We start from the raw sequence: 16499 nt of genomic DNA, 5'->3' as shown, positions 1-16499 counted from the left end.
CACACACACACACACACACACACACACACAGAGCTGTCAGTGACACAGTTGAAAGCTGAGCTGAAGAATCCATCATTTTTTCTGATAAAGTACTTTTTAATCTCAATCCTTTTGTTTCCCTCATTGTATGTGTGCCGCAGTATATTCATGCTTTTTGTGTGTGAGCATTGGTGCATGTTGGTGCAATATATTTCTTTTTAGCCTGTCTCGCATGTGTGTGTGTGTGTGTGTGTGTGAGTATTTGAAAGTGTTATAATGCAGCACGACTGCCAGTCCCGACTACTTCCCCAACCCAGGGGCTGTCTTGTCTTTTTATTATACTTTTAATTGCCTGCCTTCAGATTCAGACAGGAGCTTTTCCTCTTTTCCAGTTTCCTCTTCGAGCCAGTGCGCCTTTCATTCTTTACCTCTTAATTTATTTTAAGATTACTTTCTACATCCTTCTATCGCCTTAAATCTGCCAATCTCTTCAAGCTGCACCCTGTGTTTCTTACCTTGTCCTGTCATAGATCAGTCCATGACTCAGTTTATTCTACCACGACCCCTCTCTACTTCATCCATCTTTCCTCACTCATTCCCTCTTTTCTTTAACCTGCTTGCAACTACCCTTTCTTTTTCTGTTTTTTAAATCTCTACCACCTCCCGGCTTCCTTCTAATACTCACCTGCTGCTTTCATTCGCTCTCCTCTTTCTCACTGATGTGTATACTGGGCAATATTCATGTATCGGTCACTCTGCTCGTTCTCATTTATGTAGAAACACACAGCCGAAAATTGCCTAACTACATCCAATTTGTGATGTAATGGTTGCCTTTTCAAAAAAATAATATATATATAACTGATGAAGAGTGGAAGGAGGATGAAAGGAAGGAAGGAAATAACCAAAGGCTGGAGTGAGGGTTAGTAGATGATGAAATGTGAGAGAAGGGGCGGTGGGTGGATGAGGGCTGGGAGTTGTTAGACAGATGGAGTTGAGGTGTGGAAAGTGAGGAGAAGGACTGCGAGCAAGCTTAAGAGAGCAAGTGATGAAGGGGGGAGGAAGTGAAGGAAGGATGGGAAGAGGGTGGATGGATCGGTGACAGGGAGAGCAGGACTAGATGGACTAGAATGTCAGCATGAAATCAGAGAGAGGATTGGAGGACGGGCGAGAGGAAGCAACCACATGTTGGTGTCTCTCTTTGATCTTAGGTGAAATCCAGATAATTAGAGTGAGTCCCTCAGGGCTCACGTATTGAGGGAGATCACAGTATAAGGTTTAACAGTGTGTCATATGACATGTCTGTCTGTCCCTCACCAGTGGAAATTAACATGACAAACTGCACAGCCCAGCTCAGAAATAGGAAGTTTAGTAAAAACGCTACATAGAATATATAGAAAAAAATACTGCAGGGAACTCTTAAGCAACATAAGCAAATGTCATTCATACATGCAGTCCTGTGAAAAATGACCCCCTGATTTAGTGGCGTGTAGAAGCATCCTTTAGCAGCAGTCATTATGAAGCAGCTGTTTTCTGTATGACTTTGGCAGTCTCTCATGTCGTCGTGGGGGATTTTGGTCCACTTTTCTGAAAACATTTCATCGTTGTGGTTTTTTTCACTCTGTTTTCACTCTTGTATGCGTCTCATACAAGTTTCACACAAGACAGATACAAACTTTATAAGATTTATATATATCTTTTCCATAGACTACAGGCTCGTAGAGTCTAAGATGTAGCTCAAATGGTTTTGCATTTTGTACCTTGTGGTAAATTTGTTGGTATATACACAGGTGTACACACGGGTGTTCACAAACGCGGACTACACCTTTCTTGGCTGCTGCCTCAAAGCACATTGTGCGCTGTCTAGCTTGCGTGCTGCACAATATCGTTTATTATTTAGTATCTACTGTTATCTACTGCTAGCTAGTTTATTGTGATGGTGCTGTTTTTTTTATTATGTTGCTCTTTGTTGTTTGCTTTCTCTTCTGTTTTTTTTCTCCATACAGGTGATCCAGGTGTTTTGTTTGTTTTTTTTTTTTCTTTTTTCCCCCCCTTCTCACCGTCTCTTCTCCCCTTTGGTTTTCTCTCTCTCCCTCTCTTTCTTTCATTCTCTCTCCCTGTCCTATCCCCCAGTCATGTCTGTCCCGTTTGTAGCAACTGAAAATAAAATAAATTCATAATTATAATAAAGGTCAATCAAATGGACCAATATGGCAAGGCCATGATGATCCACTTGGTAAAATAAATCCGCTTGGCATCTTTCTTGGCCTTAAGACAACAATTCTGATGGCTAAAGATCCAAACGGGACACACACAAAAAAAAAAAAATTGTTTGTATATCTTAAAAACATTGTGCATTATGTTAAAACACCCCTGAATAGTCCAGACTTATAAATTGCCAAAACCTCTGCTCTTATAGAGGTGGTCAAACTTTCTAATGATTAACCAATCAAGTTGATTTGTTTAGCAGCTCCTAACTGTTAATGGAAGCAGTATGAGTGTACAAAGGATGTGCAAACTTTTCATACGAGTGTATATTAGAGATATATTAGATATATTAGACTTATTTGACTAAGAGAGTCTTATTATTCTAACCAGCATCTATTTAGAAGCAAACCTACAACTCAGGAGCTATCTTGAGTTGAATCCAGATTGTTATTTTGCAAGTTGTAAATTAATTAATGTCTTAATTTTCGTATTTTTTTTTCTTCCCCATTGGAAGTTATGCGCTTATTTTGCATGTATTCAGCATAGCTTCTGCAGCAGTTGTGAACCTCTGCTATGTGCATGTGCCATCACGACATCATATTTATTTAACAGCTTTCCAGTTTCAACTGTTGATTGTCTCTTTGAGGCCAGTATTCAGTTTTTATTAGGCTGACATGTAAAGTGTAATAATTGTCACTTAAAACTATAGTATTAGTACATTAGTGCAGTAACATATTAATATTTTATAGCACGTCAACCTGCTAATGTGCCTGTGGCTTTATAACAGTCAGTTCAATTTAGTTCAGTCCAATTCACTTTAAAACAGTCGACTCAAGGTGCTTTATATTGTAAGGTAAAGGACTATAATAATAGAGAGAAACCCCCACAATATGATGACCTCCTGTCACCCATTGCTTGGCAACAGGGGTAAAGAAAAACTCCCTTTTAACAGGAAGAAACCTCCAGCAGAACCATGGTCAGGGAGGGGCGGCCATCTGCTGCGACCAGTTAGGGGTAAGGGGAGAAAGACAGGATAAAAACACGCTGTGGAAGAGAGCCAGAGATTAATAATAACAAATGATTAAATGGAAACATGGAAAGGAAAAAGAAGTGAGTAAAGAAGAAACACTCAATGCATCATGGGTCCCCAGCAGCCCAGGCCTATTGCACCGTAATAACGGAAGCATTAAGGGTCTCCTGATCCAGCCATAACTCTGAGGGCTGGATAATAAATGCACAAACTAGTTAATAATGTTAATAATAAGTTCTTATGCTGTTTCACACACACACTGTAACCCTAAACTTTCCTCACCAGTACCTGGGGAAGCTGTATGTGAGAAATGAATTAACAGTCAGGCTCAGGCAAGAAAGGCTTTTAACCCTGACAGCTCCATGTGATCTTTAATTCAACTGTAAAAATACAACCTGAGATGCTCTAGACAAGTCCCAACGAGCTAATGGGTGTTATTGCTCCTGTCTCTTTTACATTCTGTCTCGCTACAGTAGCACCCTCTTGTAACTTTAAAATCCCCATTAAAAAGAAAATTGAAAACTTGACCGTCATCAAATGTTGTAACACAATTAACTTCACTGCTGGGACTGAAACTAAAATTCCTCCTTGCTTGTCCTCTTATGGATTTACCAAAGCATAAATGCATCAAATATGATCTAAATGAGGATGCAAATCTCCATTAATTAAAGTTTCTCAAGATGAACGTGTTGCAATTCATTATGTTGTTGACTAAGCATCTCTGCTTGATTTTGCTCCCTGGAGTTGTTGCATATGTCTTCTCTAGGGATGGGTATCGTTTAGGTTTTATCCGATACCAGTACTTTTGAAACGGTGCTTAAACGGTGCTCGAACTGGTGCTTAAAGAATGAAGAACACAAAACTGGTCCAAAAACCTCTCATGTTCAGCTGTTTTTTTGTAAAAAGATAACAATGTTAGCCTTTTCTGCAGCTATGGGGTATATATGGCATCACTCTTGGCTGGAAGCAGTGCTTAAACAATGGAAAAAACACAAACTTTGTCCAAAAACCTCTCATGTTTAGCCGTTTTCCACTTTTTTTTTGGTCATTTTAGCCTTTTTGGCAGGGTGAAGGGAGTATCTGCCATCAAACAAGAAGACAGCCGCATGTAACTACAACGATGTTTGCTAGTTCACCTTACATGCATTAATTTAATAACGTGGTTAGCCTACTCAACGTAAATTACACACGGACAACATTAACCTCCTAGGACCTGGCGTCCACATATGTGGACATCACATTTTGGGTTATTTAGACCAAAATACTCAATTTTGCTCTACAAGGGCCTGATATCCACTTACGAGGACATTATACTGCTCAGAATTTTAAACAAATATCCTCATATGTGGCTCTTATTTTTCATAAAAACAAAAAGAAGGTAAAAAAATAAGCTGTGGTAATTCTTTGTTTTTACATTCATCGGGCCCCAATATGCCCGATGCATGCCGTGGAAGATTTTGGGTCTTAGGAGGTTAAGGTACTCACCCAGAGAAGAACGGCTGCTGCTGCCATCATCATCCGTCATCATTTCTGCAACACTGGCAGGGCTAGGGGCCAGGACTCTCCTCTTCGGGTTTTTGGGGGATGTTGCTAACTCCAGGTCCGATAACAAGCAACCCACCCGCAGTAGATGTGCACGGTGTGAGGTCTCGCAAGCTAGCTATTAAATACGGCGCATTTCTCGGCTTTTAACAAAACGCTATGCGTCGCCAGGTGTTTCATCAGATTCGAGGTGTTACCTCCTTTGCACAGCATCAGCTTAAAGCACTTGTTGCTGCTGAGTTTGCATGTTTTGCTGTGAAGTACAGCCAGTCTTTTGACCGCTTCACCTTGGGCATTTTTAATCTGTAGCTCTGCTCTAAAAGAACGTACGTACCTGGGCCCGCCTACTACGCTTGCAGAGGTAAAATGATTGGCTAGAATCCAAAGCGTATGACATCTCAGGGGAAAAAAAAGCACCAAAATAAAGCACCGAAATGTGCGCTGCTTTTCGGTCTGGTTACTACCGTTTATGTCAGAACCGGTGCGATACCGGTACCCATCCCTAGTCTTCCCCCCCATAGAGAAAAGATTTAACTGCCAGCCTCTTGTTGGCTTTGTTTCAGCATGTTTCAAGGCTTGTTTCACAAACAGGCTTAGTGGAGGAAAGTGATTTACTATTTACATCTTAAAAGTTCTGCTCACATCACAGGCGTGTCCTCATCTCCCTGGGAAACAGATGAGGAGACTTTTCATCATTCTGTCTTTAATGCTGCATGACACCATGTGCTGAGAGATGGAATGCAGCAAGCAACAGCAATCAAGACCGAGAAAGACAGAGGTGCCAGCAAACGAGAGAGATATAAGTTCAGGTTGCGTTTAGATGCTTTGACGATTTCACTCACGTAACATGCATGCAGATTAAGTGTGCAAAATTGAATTGAACTGAGAGCGCGAGAGAGTGAGTACAAGAGAGTGCTAGAAGGAAGCTAGATGAAAACAGCCGTGAGAGAGAGATACAGAGACCGAGTGACAGATGGAGAGACAGATGAAAAAAGTGAGATAAAGATGGAGAGAGTCAGAGAGATGCTTTGCAGTGATTACCATCATGTAGAGCAGTTTAGACAAGAGGACTCAGTGGAATTAAAGGCTTTGCATGGAAGATAGTTTGGCCCTGTGGAATTAAGCTTTGACATCTACAAATGCCACCCTCAACCTGTTTTGTTGCAAAACTGTAAAGCGTAGTAATCCTCCTGATTTGACACTTTTTAATCTCACCTTCTGTGTTCGCTTATACCTGGTATTAACATCGAGCTCGTTTGCATATATGGACATGTGCCACAACACAACAAGAGATGTCCTGCCCTGTTACTGTATATTTTTAAGGAAAGTCCACAGAGTCATCCACAAAATGTAGTTAAAATACTGTGTTTTTAGCAAATGATAGGAGGAATCCACCGAAATCTGGGCTAAAAACATAGTTTGTAACGCCCACATATGCATATTGTGAGTTTAAAACAAATCATTTAATACACCTCATCTGTGTACCCCTTCTTCTAACAGATACTTTCAGTGTCTGCAATAATCTGCTTCACTCCACGCGTGTCCTGGCGATCCCTTTCGCATAAAAGAAAGCAAGAGACTGGTTGTTATATGTCATAACGTATGCTCAAAAACAATAATTCCAGAGTTCAGCACTACATTTCTGAATCACAATTGGACCTGAAGGCCTTGCAGAAGTTGCTTTATTACACATCACAGCTTTTTTATCGTCGTGTTTGTTTTTCTGAAATTATTTGTGTGTGTTTATTGCCTGGGCACTGGAACTATCATTATGAGGTTCACAGAGATGTTGATGCAGAAAACCCCTCAAAGGGCCTCAAAAAACCTTGATACAAACAAATAATAAAAAGATTAATTTGTTTCAATATGAGAAGTTTAATAATCTGTCAAATATGACGCAATGTTCTGCCATGGGCATGTATGGCAGCCATACATGCCCATGGCAAAACATTAATAAACACAAGTGACCAGTTAGCAGATTCTACAATTCTGCAGTGTGCAGGGTGCACTCTGTGCTCAGATTCATCCAAATGCTGCAAGCCTGATCTGATGAAGCTTTACAGTAAAAATGCATAATGACCCAAAGAAAACAGCCTCAGCTAATGTGGACTTCACCATTTTTGTTGGTGGTCATTTGATTGTGTTCATTTCAGGGATATCACTAAAAAGGAGTCTTTTTAGCACTGGCTTGATCTTGGTTAACACTGTGTCTTTAGCAACAGTACTACACGTCTGAATATCATTACTATTTAATCATAGATTTGTCTGTCTGCACGTTGGTACTCAGTGTTCAGTGTGTGCTGGAACAAATGCAAACTGCACCATTGGAAAACTGCACTGTACCGAAAGTCCATTTTGCCGTGGCTACCATTTGGACTGAAAAAAGCACAAAACCAAATAGTAAATGTGATGCACTCCCAAAGGTTTACAAGCCTTTCACATGGTCTTGTTTTTTTGTAGAAAACATAGATTTTTGCAGCTTTCTTGTTTAGAAGGCAACGTAATTATTTCATTCACTATTCTTCAAACACTAGTTGCCTCTCACACCTCTGCTGCAAACTCTAAAAGTGCACACACCGAGACACACAGACTAATCTAATTGTATTTCAGCCATTCCAGCAGAGTGTGAGCATAAATATTTGATGGGATCAGCGAGGGTGCTGAGCGGGTGCTGGGACCCACTGCCTCCCTTTTAGTACGCAAGTCCAGTGAACTGGCATGAACCAGTCTGACCACAAATCTCTGCTTTGAATCAATGAAAAGGCAGTCTCTACACTAAAACGGACACACACGTACATTCTGCTTTCTCCGTAGTCTTTGTCGCAGTGGTTTAGTGAGGTTATGGGGCTTACAATCACTATTGATCACAGCCTGCAGAGCACTAGGCTTAATTTCCTCCTGTTTTCTTTCCACATCAGCTTAGCGTTTCTTGGTGACCTTGACCTATTTTGTCATCTCTTTTTTTCCCTTTTTTTCTTTAAATCTGTTTTACCAGTTGTGTCTCATGGAAAATGAGCCTAAAACATCTAAATAAAAGTGTCCTTAGTGGCTGAATGATATCAGTGGTTAAGCAGGAAAACACAACCTAAGGTTTTAGTTAAAGGAGTGACGGTAAAAGAAACCTGTTTTTCCCTCTTCTGACCTTTCTGCTCTCAGTTTTTCATGTATCACACCAGATGTGTGTTTCATTATGAATCATGCATTACAATGTTCAACGCCAGATTTCAGTTGGGGGTAGACACCTTTTCCTAACAGTCCCAATACGCCTACAAGCTTTTTATATATTGTGCTGTAGCTGTATGGAGGTAAGTTTGGTAGTTAGCAGACTGCTGAAAGCACAGACATCTTAAGAGATTCCAAGTCAAGGTTAAACTAAGCTGAATATTCTGTTACCAGTTTTCTCCATAAACACCAGACTCTACCTATTGTAAGTTCAGAAGATGTAAGTTTAGCTACAATACACCTCATCAGACTTCACGAACTTCTCCACTTACTTTTTTATGAATGCAGGCTTTTAGCAAATGCACCACAAAAACTGATGATCAAGACAGGACAGGGTATGTGACGGTGTCTAAATAAGTTCCTCTGCTTTGCATCTCTGTGATAATGTGTCTGCCTTTAGAACATGTTGTCTTAGTATCAAGATTTTTCATTCCTATGTTCTGTCCTTGCATACTGTTCGGGTCATATCTGACATATTTTGACATTCAACAGCAGTAAAAAAGTCTCTGAATGTTAAATATATATTCTTTGATGAGTTTGACGCATAAAAGTAAAAGAGATGCACTGGGGGAAAATGACACTGTAAGTTAATGCTAATGAAAAACGCACATGTTCAATTGGGTTTGAGCGTGTTAGTGAAGAAGATGACCTAATCTGAAGAGGGAGATGATTCCAGAGTAAACTGTGTGGTCACAATTGCTCCATAATATGGATGAATAAATATGTAAAATTATTATTATTATTACAGAAAACCCAAATTACAGAAAAAGTCTCTAAGAGCCTTTGCCGGGCAGATTCTGGCCCCCGGCTGCATGTTTGACACCCCTGTGCTTGAGGGGAACTCGTCACAGGCTGGAGAGCTACACCTGGAATGACAAGCAGCTGTTTAAAAATATACTGAGAGCTAACTGAGATTAAAAGAGATCATAACAGGGGTTGGGTGGGGCTGGTTGTCCTACCAGTGCTCTATAAGTGCAGAAACTAGTTTTCAACAAGCAGCTGTTTATTGCCATGTGTTGTAAATGTGTTTTGTATTAGTGTAAAAAGATGTTGAACTGATACTGATACATGGTAGTTTTGCGGATTTTTTTGTGATAGAGCAGTGATGGTGATGATGGTGTTTAATAGTTGTAATAATTACATGTTTATATGAATAAAGTATCAGCATTACCAGAATGTTGTTGTCATTTTCACCTTCAAAAATATATATTTTCATGCCTTAGGGTAAAAAAGGATAAGATACTGTGTAATTGTAGTTTTTGTTCTCAACAAATCAGTGTTGTAAAACCTATAGATAGATAGATAGATAGATAGATAAGGCTTGTCTCATATGATCATAGGTTTTTCTAAAAGAAAGTTGCTAATTATTACAGCTACAACAGCATCAAGCCACCTAATATGTTAGCTCTCCTCTCTTAGTCATTGCTTGGTTTGCTGGTTGTAATACTAAAATGCTGAAAAAAAGAAGTATTTTCAGGATGGCACTGGAGCAGATTTGTTTGTGAACATATTGTATAATGTGTTATGTCTGGAGTTGTCCAGCCAAGTGGACTAACAAGCTAGAGGTAAGAGCTACACTGCTCTGGCATAAGGCCATCATGCTGAGAGTTTTGTATTCAGCATTATTAGCTGGCAGAAGCTGTCGACTAACAGACCAAATTAGGGGTTTCCAGTTTCATGCTGGAGCTTCCAACTGTTGCAGATCATTATATTTAAGAATGATTTATTACCTTTTTATTAGATGGGAGTGTTTTAGGATTAATAATAGGCCTTTAAAGGGGTTCTTTTATTACAGATAAACAGACAAAAGCCCTGTGAAAATAATTACATCTCATTAGTTTGGATTCTCACAAGTAAACACTTTTTCAGCACTGGGCAGCTTGGGGTGGAACGCGACAGTCAAGCAACACGCAGCTTTAAATTTTGTTTATGTAATGTGCGCATGCCTCTCATCCTCCCAGGTCGGTTCCTTCTTCATGATCAACCTGTGCCTCGTGGTCATTGCCACCCAGTTCTCAGAGACCAAGCAGCGGGAGCATCAGCTGATGCAGGAGCAGCGAGCTCGGTGTTCATCCTCCTCCACCCTGGCCAGTGAACCTGGGGACTGCTACGAAGAGCTCTTCCAGCTGGTCTGCCATTTTCTCCGAAAGGCGAGGAGGCAAACTGTTGCCCTTTTTAACACCCTCCGGGGGAAACCTCGTGGCTTTCATGGTGTTGGAAGAGGAAGAGGAGGCGGGGAAGGAAGGGAGAGGAAGGCCAATGGACGTGAAGGACGTGACAGAAGAGCGGGGTTAAGACATGGTACGTAACTGTAAGAAAGTAGTATTTATCTATTTGATTTATAGGATCACCCTTTAATCTCTCCATCTTGCATTTTGAAAGGCCCGCCATGTCCCCATCACAACAAACTAGGCCATGCCTCATCCGCTGAGCCTGTGGCCCTCACTGCTGCCTCCGCCACAGACGGCTGCCCTCAGTGCGCGGCAGCGCTGGCGCTCTCTGACGGGGTGGGACCAGTTCGAAATGCAGCGAGTGACGAAACAGAAGAGGGAACTGTGGAGGAATCAGACAGGGATGGTGTACAGTCTGGTACTAAAGGGAAGGACAAACAAGGCCATGAAGGTCAAGAGTCCTGTTGTAGTCCGAAGAAGGGATGCAAGGAGCTGTGGTACGAGATCAGGATGAAACTGTGGGGCATCGTGGAGAGCAAGTATTTTAACCGAGGCATCATGATCGCCATTTTGATCAACACCATCAGCATGGGCATTGAGCACCACGAGCAGGTACGGCTGGCTTTTTACATTTGTTCATGTTTCCTCATCCACTCCCCTCATTTATTTCATTATTTATGAAATCTTTCAGTGTTTAATTAAATATTTAAATATCTTAATTATCTCTCTCAGTCTTTCATATATTTGAGGGTTATGCACTAGAGTGCAAAAGTTGTCAGACAGTACTCGTTTCTTCATGTTTCTTTATACTATGTTCCCATTTCTTTATTATTAGTTTCAGCTAAAGATAACACAGTTTTACAGGCATGAAGTATAACTTTTGCACCAACAGCATGATTTCCAAACAGTTATTAGTTGCAAACTTGACATATCTCAGCACAGTGTGTCCTTGACAGGACTACAAATCTATCTACAGCAGATGAACAGTATCTGAAAGTCACGGCCTTAAGAAATAGGGAAAAAATCAGCACTGACACAGGACCTGAGAGATGCCCTTCAGGTGGTCCATCTATTGTTCGCTGATGCCTCATCATAAATAGTCTCAGGTGGAAAGGTGACAAGGAGCCATTTTCAAGGAATGGAAACAGGAAGAAAAGATGGAAGTGTGTTGTGTGTCTGTATAGGTTTTCAGTCATCCAGGTAATGGCGGTCTTTATGTTTGCATGAGTCTTTAAAAAAGGCGTGGGTGATTACCTTCACCCTGTGTGACTACCTTCACCCTGTGTGACTCACGTGATCAGTAGTGGGTCAACAATCCTCAGGACACTTTCCAAATGAGACAGCCCGCACTAGGGGTTAAATAGCGCTCTCGAGGGTTCTGATAAAGTTTCATAGATGAGAGCTGAAGCGTTTTTGCAAATACAAAGAAGTCGAGATGCCTTCTTTGTCAAGCCTTTAACACTGAGAATGACAAATTACACAAGAGCAATGGGTCTTATGAAGTGATGAATCTATGTTTGATTCAAATTGTCATCAGCATTGTTCGCATCAGTGGGTCGGGAGAGACGTACAACACATACTTGCACATACTTCCCATTTTCCTATTAAAATGTAAAGATATAATGGGTGACTCAAGACTTTTGCACAGTACTGTATATAGATTTTTTGTTGTCTATCAGCACGGACACTTAAATACTGTCAACAAACAATTCAACAATAATAACTTTACAATCATTTATAACTTGGACAATTTTTGATGACTTCTAGAATTGCACAACAAAGTTATTTGTTAACATTTAAACTGTTGTGTACGTATCATTTGACTGTTACATTAGATGCTGTTGAGACATTGGATGCATGCGCTGCAGATTTTCTCTCTAATAGTTGTTATAGAAAGTAAAGACAGCCATGTTGGCTCCTTTGGAGATTACAAAGTTGCTTCTACCTCGTTCCTGTCATTGCCCTGCATGTCCACACTCCTGCAGTGTAAAGCTCTTCCCCCATTCGTACAGGTGTTGGCTTAATTTCGTCTTTATAGTGTGCTCCCCCAGTTTATGCAACAGATTGCATCTAGGATCATGACATCATATTATACAAGCGTGAACTTTCGTTTGGATCGCACTGATTAAATTCTCTCCAAGCAATGAAAATAAGGCACTTCCTGTTCTTTTTCAACTTTCACTGATTTTTCTTCTTTTCTTCTTCTTTCCTCTCTTTTTCTGATGCTCGGCTTTGTGAACTCTTTTTTTTTCCCCTATCAATATTTCTTGCTTTCGCTATACCATCGCCCACTCACGCCTGCCACCGCCGCAGTGGTGGGTCGTCTCTCATCTCAGGGGCTGCTAAAAATAGAGGCAGAACGAGAGAGGCAGAGAGAGAGAGTCTTTGCTGCTTCAATGGTGAGGAAATAGTGAGCTGAAATGTCTGTGGTTCCACTGCCTGTTTAGCAAACTGAAGTCATGCCTCCCTCTGTTTGAACAGTGAGTATCAGAGGCTTGATCTGCCTCATCACTGTGATTTTCCACCTGTAGAGAAGGGAGGTACTTACACCTGTCCAAGGTTTTGTTGTTGTTCGGGGTGGTTTTTCCTTTTTTTTTTTATATCTGCCACTACGGCAGGAGACCAGATGTTATTCGGACAGTGTAATGTCCAAATGTCATCCTTTGATGCTATCAGTTCTGTAAATATGTGTTGTATAGGCTGTTTATAAATTCTATCAGAACATTCTAGAAATTCACAGACAGTTAATGAGAAGGGAGAGGGAGAAAAAATGAGAATTAAGAACTAACAAAAGGGTATATTTCTAATAAAAAGGCTAAACAGGGAACCATAAATGGGGTGGTTGCTATCTTATAGACCATGTGAGAAGATGTGTTTGCCAGGATGACGTCTTCATTCAGGCACCCTTGTTGATGAATTTTTGATTTTTCATTTCCGTTGTATTTATATAGCCCTTTAAATCACAACAGTCAGCTCAAGGCTGTTTATATTGTAGTGTAAAGACCCAACAATCACATCACCCCCTATGAGCAAGCACATGGAGACAGTAGGAAGGAAAAACTCCCTTCTAACAGGAAGAAACCTCCAGCAAAACCAGGCTCAGGTTGGGACAGGCATTTGCCATGACCGGTTGGGGGTGAGGAAAAGAAAACAGAAGGTTGGATCGTTTTCCAAAGTTGACATGCAATCTATTTTAGTGCCAGTCCTCCATCAGCTCGTGGCATGTTGTCCTCTTTGTCTCTTGCACCACCTTTAAATCTCCTCATCTTTAGTTCTTTTGGCCTCAGATAGCAATGTTTAATACCCAAGCTCAGCGAGGAACAGAATTTTCAGCTGTTTTGGCCAGCTGTCATCACTGAGGTTTGTGCTGTGGAAAGCCTCTCAACAGAGCAGATTTAAATCTTTTTGCTGGCAGCTTTTCTTGACAAACAGTATCATCCTTAGTATGTGGTCTTGAGGACCTGGTAGTAAAACTGACAGGTTGTGCCTCTCGCTTCTAATCACTGTTAGTTCATGTGGACACCCTGTTCCTTTCATGATGGCCAGGATCCTGTCATCTTCCAGCCGCAAATTCAACCTTCCTCCTCTTTTGTCCCAGAGAACAAAGTAAAAGGCCTTTATCTACATAACGACGTATATATAGTAATTAGAATAGCGAGTCACTGCCCGGATTTGGCGCTTGCAGATGGTTTAGCCCTTTTACTCTCTTTCTTGTGGGCCAGGGCTTGGGATGGAAGATGCCAGAGAAGGAAGCAGTGAGATAACCTCTGTGGCCCATCTCAGCTGAAACTCTCCATTATTTGTTCCCTTTGTGCAGTAGGAGGCTAACTTCACGCTGGGACACTCCACTGGAGTAAAGTGGTGAATCGGGCATCCATTCCAGAAAGTGTTTGTTTGAAAGTGCCGAGCTCACTTTCTTGTTTTGCGTCATTGCGGGTAGAAAACCTGCAGTTTTTCTTGCGTGTGACTGTTTTGGACTGACAGAGAATTAACTGAGGAACTGATAATAAAAAAAAAAACCTCTGAGTGGGTTCCTTGTCTTTAGTTTTGTGAATGAACTCAAGCAACGGCATTGAACTGAGATCATGGACTATTTGTGCGCTGAATTTACTAGTTGATGGTATTTTATATTGTTTTTGTGTTTGAGTGTTTTGAAAATATTTCAGTGTGTGTGTATTATAAATTGCATTAGGTTTGTTTTCAATCAGTGTCCAGGGTGTTCGGTCTTAAATGTGCAAACACTCTTTGTGTACTTTGCATTTAAAATAAATCGGCCTTACATGTCAGGGAAACCTGGCCAGCACCCCAGAAGAAGGCTACCTTGTTGAGCGTCCTTGGCTAAGCAAACCATCACAATACCACTGCCAAATCTTTTGCCCACCAGTGTACGCACCCAATAATGTCAGTCCATCTACTTTTTTAGCCAGTTAATATCCACCGCTGAGCTTGATGAACAGCCCAAGTGAGATAACATATCAGAGAATAATAACTGCTATTTGAGAATTAATGATGCATCAGCATGACAGACGGGGGATGATGAGGGAGGGGGGTGCATAGCACTGCTATATGATATATGTTATTGAAATTGTTATTAATTATTTAAGGTTGCCATACCCAAAGACAACACAAGGTCCTGGATCAGTGATAGGCCCCATATGTCAGTCTGAAAAACTTACTCACATTTCTGACCAACTTGGTAACTAGAAGAGCTTATTGTAGCCAGTAATGTTATATTTAGCTCCAGCCCGGTAAACAAGAATAATACTAGAATAATAAACAAGTTACTTTGTCCATGCCATCTCTGCAGATTTCACTCAAATTTATCCTTTTTTTCAACAAACCTGAAATTTAAAATCCTGTTTACACATGGGCTAAATGCAATTCCAATTGCAGTTCCACAATTGATGATTTATCAAGTCAGACTGCTGCAGGGTGTCCTCCAACGTCTGTCTGTAGCAGATGTGGGTGAGGTCAAGCTTGCAGAGAATGCATGCCGGTATTCTTAGTAAAGGGAATTATTAATGAATCACCCTCCATGCAATGCAGAAAAGATAAATACATTGAAAAAGACACACCAAAAAAGCATATTTAATAAATTTAATAAATCATGTTTTCAGGGGCCCTGTGTCTTATTAAGAGGAGACGAGCTCCTTCTGGCTCCCGTGTAGTTCGCACCCTGCAGAAATGGCATTCCTGCTCCCTGAGAATGCAACCACTGCTACTCCGGCATCATCAGATTGGATCCTTTCTGTTTGCCTTTAATTCTAAAATTCGGGCAAAGACAGACAATCATAGAGCAGCGCTGTTTGATCTCTGTCCGTAAACTTCTTAATTATTAAATAAAGTAATTACCAAGAGAAAACACATGTTGTTATTTTGAGATAACGAGACAAATGAAAGATCATTGTGGATGTTTTTAGCTTCTCTACTTTAGTTCATGAAAGTGGGCCTGAGAATAGATGCGGTCTTAATAATACAGTACATAATAATACAGAGCATTTGGAAAGTGTTCACAGAGTTTCAGTTGTTCTACATTTTTCCATGTTGCAACCAATGTTCCCTCAAATTGTTCATGTGTCTGAGCAAACACACAAACTCCCTGAGTGGTCCCTTGGACCACTGTGAGCAACAGCAGACGTGTGCACTGTGGTCACGCCAGCATCGCTTGCATCCAAGTTACATGTTTTATTAAAAGAATCAAATTGCAGTATTTACATGTCTGTAAATGAAGTGCTTTAGCCCACGTACAATGAAAATTACAAAAATCTTGTTCATGACCTGTGTAGTATGTTAACGCTATTGAAAGTCTAAATATTTAATTTTAATTATGGCAAAACATGAACTGCCAACCAAACCAAACCAGCTATAAACTCCAATTCTGAAAGCACACTTCACACTTTTACTTTAAAGCTCTGACTTGTATTATGAGTGTGAGCCAGAGTGTGAAGCTCCTGGTGTGCACTGCATGAGAGGGTCGTACTGAGGTCTGGGAGAGAGTCCTGTAAAGGTCCTCCGTTCTGGTGCAAGGCTGCTCTGGAAGAAATGAGACATGTACACCTTTTAGAGATAACATTTTGTCATGATAAAATTAAAACTTTCCCATTTTGCACAAGGACATGTGTGCTGTAGCAAAAGCATGTGGTTCTGTGAAAATTCCATTAACTCTGTAAAATATTTAATTACACAGTAAAATTTCTGCTACTCATAGCAATAGCATTTAATGATTATTGACCATTATAGATGAAAATTCTTATAAATGACACTAGAATAAGCATAAAACTGATTAAGAACTTAAATTTCACCTAAATGTTTCCGTCTGTCCTTCTCACATCTCCAGTGGTTGTACATGT

General features: G+C 40.6%; 1 protein-coding gene across 4 annotated transcripts in view; it reads left to right on the top strand.

Moving 5' to 3' along the window:
* LOC102289833 (voltage-dependent T-type calcium channel subunit alpha-1I) overlaps positions 1–16499 on the top strand; it is a 284041-nt gene that overhangs the window by 179745 nt on the left and 87797 nt on the right. For all 4 annotated transcript variants that reach the window (XM_014338250.2, XM_005936824.2, XM_042226696.1 and 1 more), the window contains exons 9-10: positions 9940–10279; positions 10361–10761. In XM_014338250.2, the coding sequence (XP_014193736.1) occupies positions 9940–10279; positions 10361–10761 (741 nt within the window). The remainder of the gene's footprint in view (positions 1–9939; positions 10280–10360; positions 10762–16499) is intronic.

Source organism: Haplochromis burtoni, unplaced genomic scaffold (assembly GCF_018398535.1).
Source record: "Haplochromis burtoni strain Fernald_Lab_line unplaced genomic scaffold, NCSU_Asbu1 Contig_223, whole genome shotgun sequence".
NCBI lineage: Eukaryota > Metazoa > Chordata > Actinopteri > Cichliformes > Cichlidae > Haplochromis > Haplochromis burtoni.
The sequence above is the reverse complement of the archived record's forward strand: the minus strand, read 5'-3'. Positions and strand labels throughout refer to the sequence as shown.